The following is a 15,737-nucleotide window of genomic DNA, read 5'->3' as shown; positions in this document are numbered from 1 at the left end:
CTTGAGGAGACAGGCTTAACATAAAGCCACTCACCTCTCCTAAAAAAGTCTGAAGAGGTCAAAATTCAACACATTCAGACTTCTTCTGTACAGGAGGCTTTTAAAGTAGTCTGTAAAACACAAGGCACTAAGGTTGCACAAACCAAGAGATCAGTGAGTCTATGACGCACCAAAACCTGGTAAGCAGGAACAAGAGACAGTGGGAGATCTAGCATTCAGCATGACAAGGAGAATACAAAACCAAAAATGGAAAATGAGATTCCAGTGGGGGTCCAGTGATGTGTAAGGAAATATAATTCACACTAATGTATTCGATAATTACATTTGAAATTGTACACACTGATGAAATATAAAATGGTTTTCAGTTATGTGGAATAGCTTCATATGAGAGGCGTAATGTGATCAAATGCTTCATATGAGAGGCTTAATGTGATCAAATATGAGGTATAAATTAATGCTTCAAAGCATTCAAGGCTTATTTATCTCTGTGCCTGAATCAAGAGCAAACATTTCAAACATTTCAAAAGCAAAGTGTGAAGTGTATCAAACAAAAGATGAATGTCTAAAGGATCCCGATTAATCATGAAGTAAAACATGAGTTGGTGTGTTGTCTTCTCAGTCATGCATAAAATATCAATATTCATCTTGTTTGACAGAAAAGGCTATAATTGTATTTCATTTATGCATCAAGATTCATTGTTGGCAGTTCTTTGTCGCCTAGTGAAAGATAAACAATATAAGGAACACTTAGCATTATTGACATTACAGGCATTTGCTCTGACTTTTAGCTCAGATCACTAATGAAAAGAATCTGCTGTAACCAGGCTGGGTTTTATGCTCGTTCAGGTTGGGAGACCATCTTAAACCATATATAAAAATAGCAAGTTTTTTTTTCTATATGATGCACATTTTTATTTGAATGTGACTTAGGGTAGGGACACACCAAACAGACACCAAAGAACTAGCACTGATAAAAGCAGACTGCGTTGTCACCTCGTGTCGCCTGCTTCGGGGCAAAAAAAAAAAAAAACTGCACGAGGGAACTACAGCGACTGTCACCCAGCACATGCGTTCTGCGTGTAAGGAGATCGCTGTTTATTTTTTCATATATATTCATCTATATTCATAATTCAGAAAGGGAGACCGCCACTTCAGGCTGCAGATACACAAACGGTGAACAAAGCAGCGCGTGCTTACCGTTTTGAATATCATTCATGCTGATCACTTTCTATAATCCACTCGGCTCACGTTAATATTAAACATTCGCCCAGGAACACTTGGGCACATGATGTAAAATTAGAACAGTCTGTACCGCCTTGACTTGTTTGCTCACTGTTTTGCTATTATTCTCACGCTTTGACTCGTTCACTAAACTGAACAGCCAATCAGAGTTCTCTCTTTCACCCAACGGCCTGACGCCGATTCTACATGTTGAATCAGCCCAAAAAACCCGACGGGAGCCAACGGTGCAGAACACACTGGGAAAACTTAGTCGGCCGACGCCTAAAAACGGTCCGATGTTGCCCGACGGCAGATTGTCGGCTTGGTGTGTCCCGGGCTTTACAGCTGTAATCATGCTCTGATAGTGTTGTCAAAAGTACCAACTTCGGTAGCAAGTTGGTACTGAAATTTTAAAAATCTGACTATACCAACATTTCCCACTAGCATTTTATGAGCACTGTTGAGCGGATTCTTAAACAACTCTGATTGGCCATTGTGTTCACGTGCTCATCAGATATGTTTGTGATTGGCTACAATGATCAACGCTTCAAAAGCATGTTGTAAATAGACATCAATGACGCTCTTCAGCGAGCGCTTACACATATACACACGGGAGCAGTCCGCTGATAGACGCCTGCTTTCAAACACTCCCGCTTTCAAAAACTTCTGTGTGCTTTTTTTCCCTGTGCGTTGATCATTGTAGCCAATCACAGACATATCTGTTGACACAGTGGCCAATCAGAGGTGTTTACGAATCCACTCAACAGCGCTTAAAATGCTAGGGGGAAATGCTGGTATCATTAAAATTTTTACATTTCTGTACCAACTTGGTAAGTCGGTACTTTTGACAACACTATGCTTTGGGCCATTCTGAATGGGAAAACTCAACCAAATTGGTTTAACCAATGGTGTTTGACTGTTCAAAAGCAGATGGAGGAGTGTTTGGAACCTGTTTGAAAACAGTCTTTGTTTTTGCCATTCTGTTTAATGACACAGAAATGACTGCGCCTTTAAAGAAACACACATTTGCATGGCCAAAAATCATTTAAGCATCACATTCAGGATCACAAAGTAGGCCATATCCTATTTTAAAAGATCAGATTTTTGTTCAAACAGCTGGAAATACAGATTTTCTGTCAAGAGATTTACAGCACAAATTAACTTATCGTAAGAGATGTCATGTTATACTCAGCTCTTTGGGTTTGTCAGAGGAATCAGTTGAACAAACCTTTTTCATAAGGCACTTGTGGATTTTTGTTTACCAGATGTTTTCTTTTTCTTTTTTCTGAGTTCAATTTAGCATCTTTAGCCTTTGAGTCTGAGTCAGTCGGGTTCACAAATAATGCTGGAAACCATAAATGTCACTATGTTTATTTTTTATAATGTCATTGTGTTTGATATAGCCAGAGGTGGTTTATTTGTATATTCTGGGCTTATTCCAAAATTATAACTTTAAGCGACACTAAGATTTAAACAAAGTGTGATTTGATTAATCTCTAGTGTCATGTTTTATCGGATTTGTCCATCCATAGTCTGGCTTTTACTTGAACGGACCTATCAGTGCCCTCTCAAATGAGTTCCTTTCCTCCGCTGGGTTTCTTCCTCAGCTGTCCACAAGAAATCCATCAACTTGAGCTTTGACGGATAGAAATAATTGTTGCCTAGCAACACTGGCTTGAGATTTGTGAATGCCAATGAGGCTTTACTGTTCATTCATTGCAACATGGGAATGATAGAGGTTAACCATTAATTTTAGGCACAGTTCAGGCAGAAACATCTGCTCAATCTCCCACCCTCTGCAATATTATAAGCACACTGGGTGAAGTGTTGGATGGCATACTGTGAGATAATCCACAGGGAATGTTTGCCGCTTGATTTCCACAACCATAATGACACCAGCTTGCTTTATAAATGCAGTGACAATTATGAATTAGGCTAATTTATGATCATTTTAAATGTTGATGCAAATTTTTCATTGATTCAGCAAATAATATATCGTGGTTTCATGGGTTGAGCACTGTATCTGGGGTTACAACACCTGGACTGTTCCCAGGGTCTGTTTTTTAATCATGTGATAACTGACTTCTTGTGTTGTTCATTTCATTTCTGAATTTACTCTATCTGAAAGCAGCACAGTTACTACATTACGTCACGTAACTTGCTTGAAGTGCAATTGATCATACATCCATTGATGTCAGTGGTCCAGGTTACGGTTAAAATGACCTCAAAGGTCAATAGTCACACACATGTCTCTTTTCACAGCAGCACCCCAGAATTTGAGTGAAAAGAGACCTTAGGGTGAAGCCAGTATGGATAGTATCAAGTGTATACTTTAAGTTTGAATGGCACTGGCTAACAAAAGCCAATCAGAGACAGCTAGCCAATGATCGCCTCAGCAACCCATTATTATATGGTCTTGACTCACTTTGTTGCACTTGTGATAGCAGTGCAGTGATTGCCATGCAATTTAAGGATATCTTTTGCATAAGCACGTAACATCCGCATGAGATCATTGCTATAAACTGTTCTTTAGATATTCTTAAAATTTCCTTTAAAAATAGCCTGTTGTTAATGTGATATATTTAAGGAATATTGATACTTAAGCCCCAAAGTAACACTATAAATTATAATTATTTATTATTTCTTATGAGAATGAGATAAGTTAAGCGATAGGTTATCACAGACATGAGAGGAAATAAATTTTGTCTTAAGCCCTATTCAGAATGGACTAGTTTTCTAAAAAGGGGTTTGAGATACAATTCTTATCACCCGACGTCTGTGATTTCATGTTCCGATTCGGACGGGACTAACATCTTCGTGGGCGTTACAGAAGGTCATCTGCAGTCCTTGTATGCATTACATATGATGTATATATTTTTTATTGAATTTCTTATTGATATAACTTTTATTTAATACACTGCCCGGCCAAAAAAATAGTTGCTGTATGGATCATTATTACAGTGATTATTATTTTTCTAGCATGTTATATGTTTGGAAACAGTTCTTTTAACCCTAAAAGATGGAGTGTGTAGCTTTTCATTTCTTAAACAACCATGTATTAAGATGTATCATGGCCATATTCCAGGATGACAATGTCAAGATTCATCAGGCTCTAATTGTGAAATAATTGTTGGGAGGGAGCATGAAGAATCATTTTCACACATTAATTGGCACCTTAGACCTTAAATTCATTGAAAGTCTTTGAGATGTGCTGAAGTAGACTTTACAGAGTGCTCGACTCTTGCATTGTCAATACAAAATCTTGACCAAAAAATGATGCACCTCTCGATGGAAATAAATGTTGTGATGTTATTTCCATCAAGAGGTGCATCCATTTTTGTTCAAGATCTTGTATTGACAATGCAAGAGTTGAGCACTCTGTAAAGTCTACTCCAGCACATCCCCAAAGACTTTCAATGAAATTAAGGTCTGGACTCAGAGGTGCCAATTCATGTGTGAAAATTATTCTTCATGCTCTCCGAACCCTTCTTTAACAATTTTAACCCTGGTGAATCTTGACATTGTCATTCCTGGAATATGGCCATGATGTGTCTTCCTACACGGTTGTTTAAGAAATGAAAAGCTACACACTCCATCTTTAAGGGTTAAAAGAACCGTTGCCAAACATATAACATGCTAGAAACATAATAATCACTTTAATAATGATCCATTGGATTGGTAAAATGTACAGGATTAAAATCACAAAGTATGCATGTGAAACACGAATTTCTCGTCCTCCATGAAAATTAGTCCGATCTGAATAGGTCTTTAGAGGAATAGTTGACCCATAAGAGAAAATTCTGTCAAAATTTACTCCCTTATTATTTTAAACTTGTATGGCTTTCTCTTTTTCTGTAAAACACACACAAAAAATGTTGTTTTGGACTCTATTGACTTTCACAGTATAAAAAATGGCTGAAACATTCTTCAAAATATCTTATCTTGTGTTCCACCGAAGAAATAAAGTCATAGAAGTTTGGAACGGCATGAGGGTGAGTAAATGATAACAGAGTTTTCATTTTTGGGTCAACTATCCCTTTTAAAATCCCTTAACATTTTCTGTGAATTCTATTATAATATGTATTTATGTATTTTGAATAGTTGAATATGATAAGCTGCATTATAGTACTAAAACAGGCAGTGATAACACTAATGCTTCAGTAAATTTTTGAATTGCACACCCAATGTGGTAATTCTTAGCTTAAGAGACTCAAATGTTTAGTAGAGGGATTTTAGACCAATGAGCTATCTTATTTTCATTATGAAATGTTACGAAGGTAGAAAATCATGTGTCAAACAGGTTGTGCACAAACCATTATGTTTTTGTAATTAAAATGAGTTCATTATATTAAAATTGTTTAAATGAATACCAATCCAATAGAGGATGTAAAAATGTTGTATGATTTTGATTGTGGGAACCAGTCAAGACCTCTGAGGTGAGACAGGCCAAAAACACCATTTTATGTTTCCAAAGTTATCTTTGGGTCTCACAACATTGGAATTGTGCCTGTTTATATAAGACATTGCTGGCAATATTGAAGATCCCTTGTTTTAGCTACATTTACTGAGATGTTCTTCAGTCTAAAATTTGCATGATTTAATTTGCATGTGTTGTATTTTTGACAGAAAAATACGAGGCCAACAATAATTTAATTTGAGTGGAAATTGCAGTTCCAGTCACATGTAATTGAATGTTAAGTTTGACAGGCTAGACATGGAGAGTTGACATTTCCATGTGAGCGTTTGTGTCACTGTGGTATGCTTTTATTTTGTTTGGACTGAAAAACTGTACAAGCTTCAAGCAACAGGTTTCTCTGTCTATTATTCTGTGTTCCACTATGTGGCCTGTGGAAGTTCCAAACAATGATTTTCATAATTTGTCTCATTTGCAGTAGCAAACAGTATGGGAAGGGCATTTTTTTCCCTTAAGTTAATGTTAATGCTGTAGATTTTGGTAAACAGTCTGTTAATTAAATGTGTTTATCCTTGTGAAATCTGAAAAGGATTATTTCCAGCATGCCAAACTGATGCACACAGGTCATCCTTGTGTTTGATAGGCATGCATTGAATAAGCACCTAGTACAAACTCCAATTCATTTGTATTCCAGACTCTTTATTCCAGTATAGGTTATGATGTTATACAATGCAGCATCCTAAAATAGAAGTGGAGTGTACTGTTATCTCCACTGTGTCAAGTGTTGACATAAGTGCATGAGGCTGAACTGGGCTGTAGCTGTTTATACTAATCAGCCCTGTCCTGCTAAGCTCCTTTGTTGACTCTTGTGTCAAGAGACCTTTGGTTGAGATTAACATTCTCTCATTCTCACCACATCCAACTCAGAGCTAATGCTGGATTCATTTGTCTTTTTAGCTCCAGGCACACAAGCAAATGTGTTTTGATGCAGAAACCCAGTTAGCACTTGTATCCAATTAGATGGTGCGAATCAAATGTGGGAAAAGTGTATATATATATATATATATATATATATATATATATAATGTCCAGTCAAAAGTTTGGAATAATTAAGAGTTTTTTAAAAAACTCTTAATTACTCCAAACTTTTGACTGGACATTATATATATATATATGCTCACCAAGGCTGCATTTATTTAATCAAACACACAGTAAAAATGTAACATTCTTAAATATTACAAATTGACAATAAAAAAAAAAAAAAACACTTTTATTTGAACATATTGGTAACACTTTAGATTAGAGAACACATATTCACTATTAATAAACTCCTAATTACTGCTTACTGATAGCAATTAAAGTAGTTGTTAGTGGTTATGTTTAGGTATGGGGTAGGGTTAAGGGATGTAGAATATGGTCATGCAGTATAAAGGCCCATTCACACCAAGAACGATAACTATAAAGGTAACTATAACGATAACTATATTTGCGTCCACACCAACGAACGATAACGGTTTGTCTAATCTCACGCGCTGCAGTTTCAAAGTGTGTACAACATGTTTTTGCTGTTCTTGTTGCATTTACACGGCTTTAACCAGCAGATGTCGCATGCTATGTTTCGAGTGAACTAGTGTAATCGATCTAATCTAACAGTGAATTTAGCTAATGAAGTCAATGTAGTGGAATAAAAACAATGCCTAGTCTTTTTCACTGCAACTTCAAAGGAAGCAAGACAATGTTGTCGAAACTAGCGCTGGATACCTGAGGTAATTTTATGTTACACTGTTTGCTAGCCTGGCATAATGATCTTATCGTTAATACTTCTCACCCTTTATTCCAAAGGTATCACCGATTGTTTCCCATATATCCATTTTCTTTAAAGTATCCTTGAAAAGGGGCTTTTACTTGTCAAACAGTGGTGTTTTTTTTCTGGACCTCAGCGATTAACTTCTCCACAATGACGTCTGCCATTTTAAATGCGCGAGCCCTTAAATTAGAACGGATTCTGATTGGCTGTCAGTGTTTTATCATTTAACAGTTGGAAAAAAATCGTTCTGAAAGTGATCCCAACATATCGTTTATTGTTATAGCTGTGGTGTGGACAGTGCTATTCTTTTATATTTAGAACGATTTTTAGAACTATATCATTATCGTTATCTTCATAGCCTAGTTACGGGCCTTAAGGCATTAATATGTGCTTTATAAATACTAATAAACAGCCAATATGCTAGTTATATTCATGCTAATAAGCAACTACTTAATAGTGAATATGTGTTCCCTAATCTAAATATATTTTAAAAAGTCATTTATTCCTGTGATGTAAAGCTGAATTTTCAGCATCATTACTCTAATCTGCAGTGTCACATGATCCTTCAGAAATCATTCTAATGTGCTGATTTGGTGCTTAATTATTATCAATTGTTATTGGTGCTCAATTGTTAATAATGATTTGTGTGACACCCAAAACTGGATATATGAATTTGATGTTTTACATAGATTGATCCCTGCTATACATTTCATAACTGTTTCATAACGTATCATAACACATCAAAAGTCAATTTCTTACTCAGTATTTTTGTTTTATTTTGCAGTACAGATATTGAAACATTCTTCAATCAAGATACATTTACTTGAGATCCAAAAGAACATATTAAGTCTTATTTTCTGAGAATTGTATCAAAATTAAGTGACGTTTATGCTTAAAACAAGAAAATAAATATAATATGTGGTAAGAAAATGACTTTTTAAATAATGTAAAGTGGTAAGAAAATTACTGAATAGAATACAATAAAAATACGGTTTCGTTTAGAATGACATGAAGGTGAATAACTACCAGAGTTTTCATAAAATCAAAAGCTTTTGTCATAGATGCAACATCATGCTCACAAACCAGCAATTATATTTCACTTTCAGCAATCATTTTAATGTTTGTTAGTGCCCTTTAATTTATTGTCCCTCATAAATTACTTTGTTGATTACCCACTTCTCTATATGGAGCGATAATTTATTGTAATTGGAGGGCAGGAGGGAACAGTATGTCTGTTCAGGCTCTTCCTCTAGAGCTTCTACATCCATCTTCTGGCTGAGCATCTGTCCTGCGTCAGGGGCTCCATGAGCTTGATAGCTTAGTGAGGGTCAGGACTGCTTCTGCAATGGAATGGGACTAAAAGGAGTGTCGACCTGCAGGACACTCAAACATAAACAACTTTACAGCTTTACAGCCTGTTTTTTCCATCACTGTTTAATCTGTGACAAAAACCAAAATCCAGGGGATGATTTAAAGGAAATGAGCTGAAATCTATTTGATTGGATTTTATGTTGCAGGATTATTGTAGAAATATTTATTGAAATAGATTCTCATACATCGCAGCTTCTGCATTAGCATACTATCTGAGTGTTTAATCACATTTAGAGGATGTTAAACCATACAAATGAAACCAGGCAAAAAGGAATTTCCCAAATATCTATCACTTTATTTTAAACAACAAATGTACAAAATACAAATACAAAACATGTTTTAAAACAGCAAGAAAGGTAATTTAAACACAAAACATGTTACTACCATACACATTTTTTTGCTTACATCACAACAGCAGTACATTTCATCCTCTAAAGTGTTCACTGATTATGAGAAAAAAACATTTGAGTTGTGTTATGTTAAAATGTCACATTACAATCCATGTTCACGCAGGTATTTTACAGCAACCAACCACTGAAAACTACAAATAGAGAGCTGAAACATGTTTTTTTTTTTTTTTCCCCCAAGGAATCAGATATTAAAACCAGGTATTTACAGCATAGAATAATTGTTAAATCACCTTCCCTTCCATTATACCACAAAGACACAAATGATACAAATATAAACATCCAAAATCACAAATTACCTCCTCCGTAATTTTGCAGTGTACCTTCTGCAAAATTGAGCTCTGCTAGGAAATCAATGCCACCGTGAGAAAACAGCCTCAGCTGATGGTGCTATTCACAATATATGTGACAAAAGCAACAGACACATGTTTACTCTGGTTTTAGACTGATAAATGTGGGAAGTGGGTGTCAATCGTGACTTGCTGAAATGCTAAAGTTAAAGGGATAGTTCACCCAAAAAGGAAAATGTTGTTCCAAACCTTTATGAGTTTCTTTCTTCTGTTGAACACAAAAGAAGAAATTTTAAAGAATGTTCCATAGTCTTCCATACTATTTTTTTTCCTACTGTGGAAGTCATTGGGTGCCATCAACTGTCTGGTTATCAAACATTCTTTAAAATATCTTCTCGTGTTCACCAGAAGAAAGAAACTCATACAGGTTTGGAACAACATGAGGATGAGTAAATGATGGCAATATTTTCATTTTTGGGTGAACTATCCCTATAAGGACTTGATTCTGCAACACCCTTAAAACTACTAGGGTTCTGGGTGTAAAATGGTGATTTGAGACTCACAATCGAGTAATTTTTATACTCCTTTGCAAAAGATTGGGCAGGATACATTTGAGCCTACAAGTGTAAAATTGCACTTACAATTGAAACAAATGTAAGCCGAGAAGTAATCAACTGTCCAATTTTTTCAGAGCGCGGTGTGAGTGTCAACGTGACAACTGTTACTGGAACTAGTTTTCCAGAGTGATGATTTAGCAGTGATGCATGTGGCTCTTGCCACAGTGACCACAGTGCTAGTGCTTTGAGTCCACAGTGGTACAAATCTTCTGAGTGGAAGTACCAAAGAATTCACCCCTGAGCTCACACACTCAATCACCTCCAAATCTACCATCACCTGTCATGTTCAATCAACCATTCAATTGTCTGTCTATGATTGCTTTAGAAGCATTACCCCACCTGCACAGGACTGAAAAAGGCCTATTTTGGTCTTCAGCCAACATACAAGTCTAGTTTAGAAAGTTATGAATAAATCTGCTTTGTTTCAAATCTGCAAATTAAATTCTGTGATTGTCAAAATGCTGTTTTCATGTGGCGCCGACTCCAATATAGGGCACTCTGAGGCACTGTGAAACTGCAAACTAAGCAACCTAATCAACACATACCAACAAGGAGCTAAGCGCTAGCCAATGTGCCTTTAGAAGCTAGTGAGGACTCTTTAAATGACAACCTCTTCCTCTCGGGCAGGAGCTCTTCGGCGGCTCCACGGATGTCGTCTAGCTCTGTGGTGTAGTGGTCTGGGCTTTCTCCATTGGAGGTCTCCTTGATGACGCTGTACGTGAGGGCCACGCTGTATGTGGGGGGCTTCTCGGAGCGCTGGGGCCTGCAATGGCACAGTTTTTGGAAGGCGGCGCGGAACTTCTGCGACATGGCATTGTAGATGATCGGGTTGATGGCGCTGTTCATATAGATGCAGAGACGGCAGAACAGAAGGAACCAGGTGTCCAGATAGGCTTCCTTGAGGAAGGAGTTGACCACCACCAGCGTCCGATAGGGCATCCACAGCACAGCGAAGAGAATCACCACCACTGCCAGCATCTTTGTCACCTACAGCAGAGAACATGACAGATGTTTTCAGTTATGTATGTAACTCTGATCCCTCATAATTGCATTTTTTTAATCTCATTCTCATTTTGTCATCAACATAATTATATTATATTATAGCCTGGTTTCACAGACAGGGTTAGGTTAAGTTAGGATTAGGCCTTAGTTCAATTTAGGATATTTAAGTAGCTTTTATAAACATACACTGAAAAAAACATTACTGGTTTGCATCTTGAGACAAAACAATGGCACTGACATTTTATGATATGTCATTACAAGTTGCTTTCAGTTAAAACAGCTCAAACATGCATTTTAGTCTAGGACTAGCTTAACAGTGTTTGTGAAATATGGGTTTAGCATTTACTGTGTACCATTAATACTCAACTTTTTTCAATAAACTAAATAATGTGTGATGAAAGTGTGAATGTCTGTGAAAATGGGTGACGCGGTAACAGTATACCTATTTTCTAGTTAAAGCGGTACCAACATACTCATTTTAATTTCTCACTCAATCTTAGCCTTCCGCAACAGTGTAAACATGATTATCACGGTACAGCTTTTGTATTGTTTGCCAGATTGTTGCCAAATGTGTTAACACACCATAACACGTCACGGTTCATTCATGGAACACACAACTGTAGAGCTAGAGCAAATTCGTAGCTTTAACTGATTTTATAAAGGTCATGAGAGGTAGGCCTATGTGTTCTCACCATGTTGGACAAACAGGCAGAAAAAGAGCCCTAGGGCAACACAAAAACAACGCAAGTGCAGTCGCTCCGAGTTCATCAGATGGCGTCTGCCTTCACTATGCATTTGGACCTTTACCTGCTCGAGGCTATGTGAGCCGTCACAATAGCCTACATCACATTTCTCAAATAATTGGCAAACGCCTGTGTTCTGGATAGGGATCACGAACGTTTCCTGCACTACCGCAACACCGCTACCGAATATACAGCGCAACTAGCGTAGTCCGATTCCCGAAAAAATGACTCTTTTGAACCGGCTCTTTAATGCGAATCGAGTATGACTAATGTATTCTGAATATCGAATGACTCTAATGATTAGGTTCTTTTAAAACATACATCGCGACCAGAGCAGTTATATTACCAAATGAATCTAATGAGTCGAATTAGATTTTTTAGCGAATCAAAAACAGAATTCCGATCACTAGACGCAAAATTACTGAAGTGTTAAAACGTCTTTGAAAAGTCATTAAAAAGTATTTTAAAAATGCATATTTTTTATTTTTGCAAGAATAAAATTTATTTCCGGTTTGTTTTTGCACTACATGCAATAAGAAATGCATTTATTCATTCATTCATTCATTCAAATATTTTTTCTCGTTGTAATCTATCGTAAATGGAACGTAAACTACTGTAAATGAAACAGTCAAGACACCGTTTAGAGGAATCGGAACCTGAATTATTAAACTCCGATTCACATTCCAAACCAGTGAATGCTGCTATAAAACTTACCGCAAGCTCCCCATGCGCACAATTACGCACAGGAGAAAACTCAATTCTGAGTTAAATAAACCGAATGAAATCAACACTTTACCTGTCTGCGAGAAGCAGCAGTCGTGCTGCTAGAGGAACTCCGTGAGTTCCCATGCACGGACGACTCCTTTTTCCAGTTTCTTCGACTTTCCTTGGGATCCGACGGCAGTGGGTTGAGAAAAGAATTCTTGCGATCAATCCATATAAAACAGTGGCCAGCAAAAGCGGGATAACGTAGAACACCGCATAGTCTGTGAAATATATTGGCAAATACAGGTTTCTGGATACTTTGTAGGCGCATGTCACGAGGACAGCGTTGTCAAAAACGATCTCTGTCGTGTCGGAAAGATAAAACCACATAACGCAATAGAGGGAAGTTAAAACCCAAACGAAAACAATGATCTTCTTGGCTCTGGAGAGGGTGCACATAAACTGCGCTTTTATCGGGTGGCAAATGGCGATGTAGCGTTCAATGGTGAAGGCTGTGATGGAGCAGGATGATGCGTTGATGCCCAGGTACTGAAAATAAGTTATGGAGAGGCACCCGGCGTATCCGTACACCCACTGGCCGCCGAACAGACTCTCGGTGATGTTGGGCAGCCCTGCTGCCGTTAGGACCATAAGGTCTGCAACTGCCAGGCTCACCAAGTAACAGTTAGTTGGGGTACGCATGTGCTTGGTCGTTAAAACCACAAGAATGACCATAATATTGCCAACAATTCCAACTCCACAAATAAGGATCACTAATAAGATGCTCGCAACCTTGTATTCGACACTATAATCAGTCCATAACGAAGTAGTGTTGTTGTTTAATTTGAAAATAGTGCCGTTTAATTTTAATATAGTGCCGTTATCCATGCTCTACTTCGTTTTGTTTCCTTTTTTGCGCAAAAATCACTTTTCAGCTCTCCAGGACGCGCGCAAAAAGGTCATATTTAAGTGTTCCAGAGAAAGCAAATTCCGTAAAGTTATTATTATTATTATTATTATTATTATTTTTTGCCGTTTTAAATGTCCTTCTGAAAAAAAAAATGCTCCCACTCACAGCAGACTTTAGACCTCAGAGATGAAAATTAGCGCGTTTTCGTTTGGTGCGAAGCCAAGAATGTGTCCGTGGTAATTTGTGTGATATATAAAAATCCTTTCCCTGGTGTGCATAACTGCAGAGAGCTGACAGAGGTGTTGCACCGCCCAGGGCTGAACAGGCTGATATGGTCTAAGACCCCTGTAACCCTAATACGCGACCGAGAGCGTCAGTAAGGGCAGGTTGTGCAGTGCGTAATGCAGCAGCAAGCGAGAGAGGAAGTGTCTGTTCAATTATAGGTTTCTCGCCAAAACTGAAAAAAAAAAAAAAAAAAAAAAAAAAAAAACCTAAATATAGGCCCATTTCACGTTCTAATTACAATGTTGTTCTGCAATATGGTGTTTGTTTAAAAGTCAGTTTGCTTTGGTTATATCAGAACTGATAGTGCTTGCTTTTAGGCTGTTTGTTACAAGGGTTATGATAAGGAGATACAGATTGATCCAAGCCCAGGAAGGTTATAGCCAAGTTTGATTTCACCTGCAGAATGCAGGAGGTTTACACCCAGAGGAGAGCCATTATTGGCACTTAACTGAGTCTATTGAGGATGCACAGGTCTTAAAGGGCTTAACAGTCTTCTGTGTATTTAAGATGAGAGACAAATCACTGTGACTCAATTGAAATAATTTTTGAGGAAGTGGAAAAAAAGCTACAGCTTTATCTGTGCAGACCTTTTAGCTTTAGATCATTCAAGTCAGCATGAAACAGAAGTTGCACTAGTCTTTTCTTTCCTATAGTGATGTATATCAGAGTGAAAAAGCTTTTTGAAAAAGAAAAAATGTAGGGTGGGACTTGATTTTGTCCATCAGGAATTGATTGGATTGTTGTGGTTTGCTATTGGTCGATCTTGTGTGATTGACAGGCTGTCCCGCCCTCGCTCCAGTAAACATGACATCAGAGATAAGAAGGGATAACGTTGCAAATGAGAGGGGAAGATATTTTGATTAAAGATTATGAGGGCACATGAATTTGTTAAAAAAAAAAAAAAAATGTTCTGTCATGACAACTCTCAGAGTGTTTGGTATGGTAATGGATATGACAATGTTGATATGTTTGGTTTTGGTGGAATAGATCTGCCATGCTGCTGCTGCAGAGTAAGTACGGGACTTGCTACTGCCAATATATACACGACACGCTGCTGTGAGCAAGTAAGACATGCTGTTTCTGTACAATAGCGTACATATATTAACCACAGCAGATCTATACAGGTGGAGCTGGGGAAGGTGAAGGGTTTCTGAAAGTGTGCTACAACTGCTACAGCAAATGCTGACCAAGTATTTGAAGGTCGAGCAGCAAGCTCATTGGCTACTGATACAGCAGGAACCAATCAGCTGTGCCCTAAAGAGAATGATGCGACTGCAAGCAGATTGAGTTAAGGATATATCAGCCTGTGCGATCTAGAGTTTCATGACAGAACTTTGTATATATGCACGGATAAATCATTTAGAATAAACAATGCAATATTCCATAAAAAATAAGAATTTTTAGCAATGATTTCATGGTGACTTTAAGCAGTTCATCAAGGTCTAATTGTTTGATTGAAGCAGTTCATTACACATAGATTAATTCATTTTTGTTCATTCTTTATGTGTTGTTAAATGTCTTCTTTATCAAAAGAATGACATTCATGTCACAAAAAAATAACAATCTTTGACAGCTTTTGTGCTCTCTCAAAACATGACACAGATTGCTTTTATATTCTTAAGAAGAATTGATAACAGTTACCAACTTTACAGCTGTCAAATCTTCTGGAATTATCAGGGTTTATTTATTTATTTGCTAAATTCTGCATCATGAAATCTACTGCAGACAGTAAGTGCTACAAGTCATTGCACTTTTCCATTATGCTAAGGTCGGATATATTTGTAGAGTTTATGACTCTGTGAGGGTGTGATATCTGATGGCCATAAAGACATAATACATTATGACCACCTTAAAAAATATCAACATTTCAGTAGGGGCTTTATGCAGTGAAGTGTTTTCTTAGCTATTAATCTTTCTAGACCTTTGGAAGTGTATACACAAGGTGAGACAAATGGAAGCAAGATC

The 15,737-nt window shown here is 37.3% G+C and overlaps 1 protein-coding gene across 1 annotated transcript; it reads right to left on the bottom strand.

The window, feature by feature from the left end:
• Nucleotides 1-9,087: 9,087 nt before the first annotated feature.
• trhra (thyrotropin-releasing hormone receptor a) lies at nucleotides 9,088-14,180 on the bottom strand. Its single transcript, XM_051866420.1, is given in 3 exon segments — nucleotides 9,088-11,114; nucleotides 12,669-12,790; nucleotides 12,793-14,180. Coding segments are annotated over 3 exon segments (1,227 nt in total). The 5' UTR covers nucleotides 13,466-14,180; the 3' UTR covers nucleotides 9,088-10,682.
• Between the last annotated feature and the right edge of the window lie 1,557 nt (nucleotides 14,181-15,737).

Source organism: Ctenopharyngodon idella, chromosome 16, assembly GCF_019924925.1.
Source record: "Ctenopharyngodon idella isolate HZGC_01 chromosome 16, HZGC01, whole genome shotgun sequence".
Taxonomy (NCBI): domain Eukaryota; kingdom Metazoa; phylum Chordata; class Actinopteri; order Cypriniformes; family Xenocyprididae; genus Ctenopharyngodon; species Ctenopharyngodon idella.
This window is presented reverse-complemented; position numbering and strand designations above follow the sequence as displayed.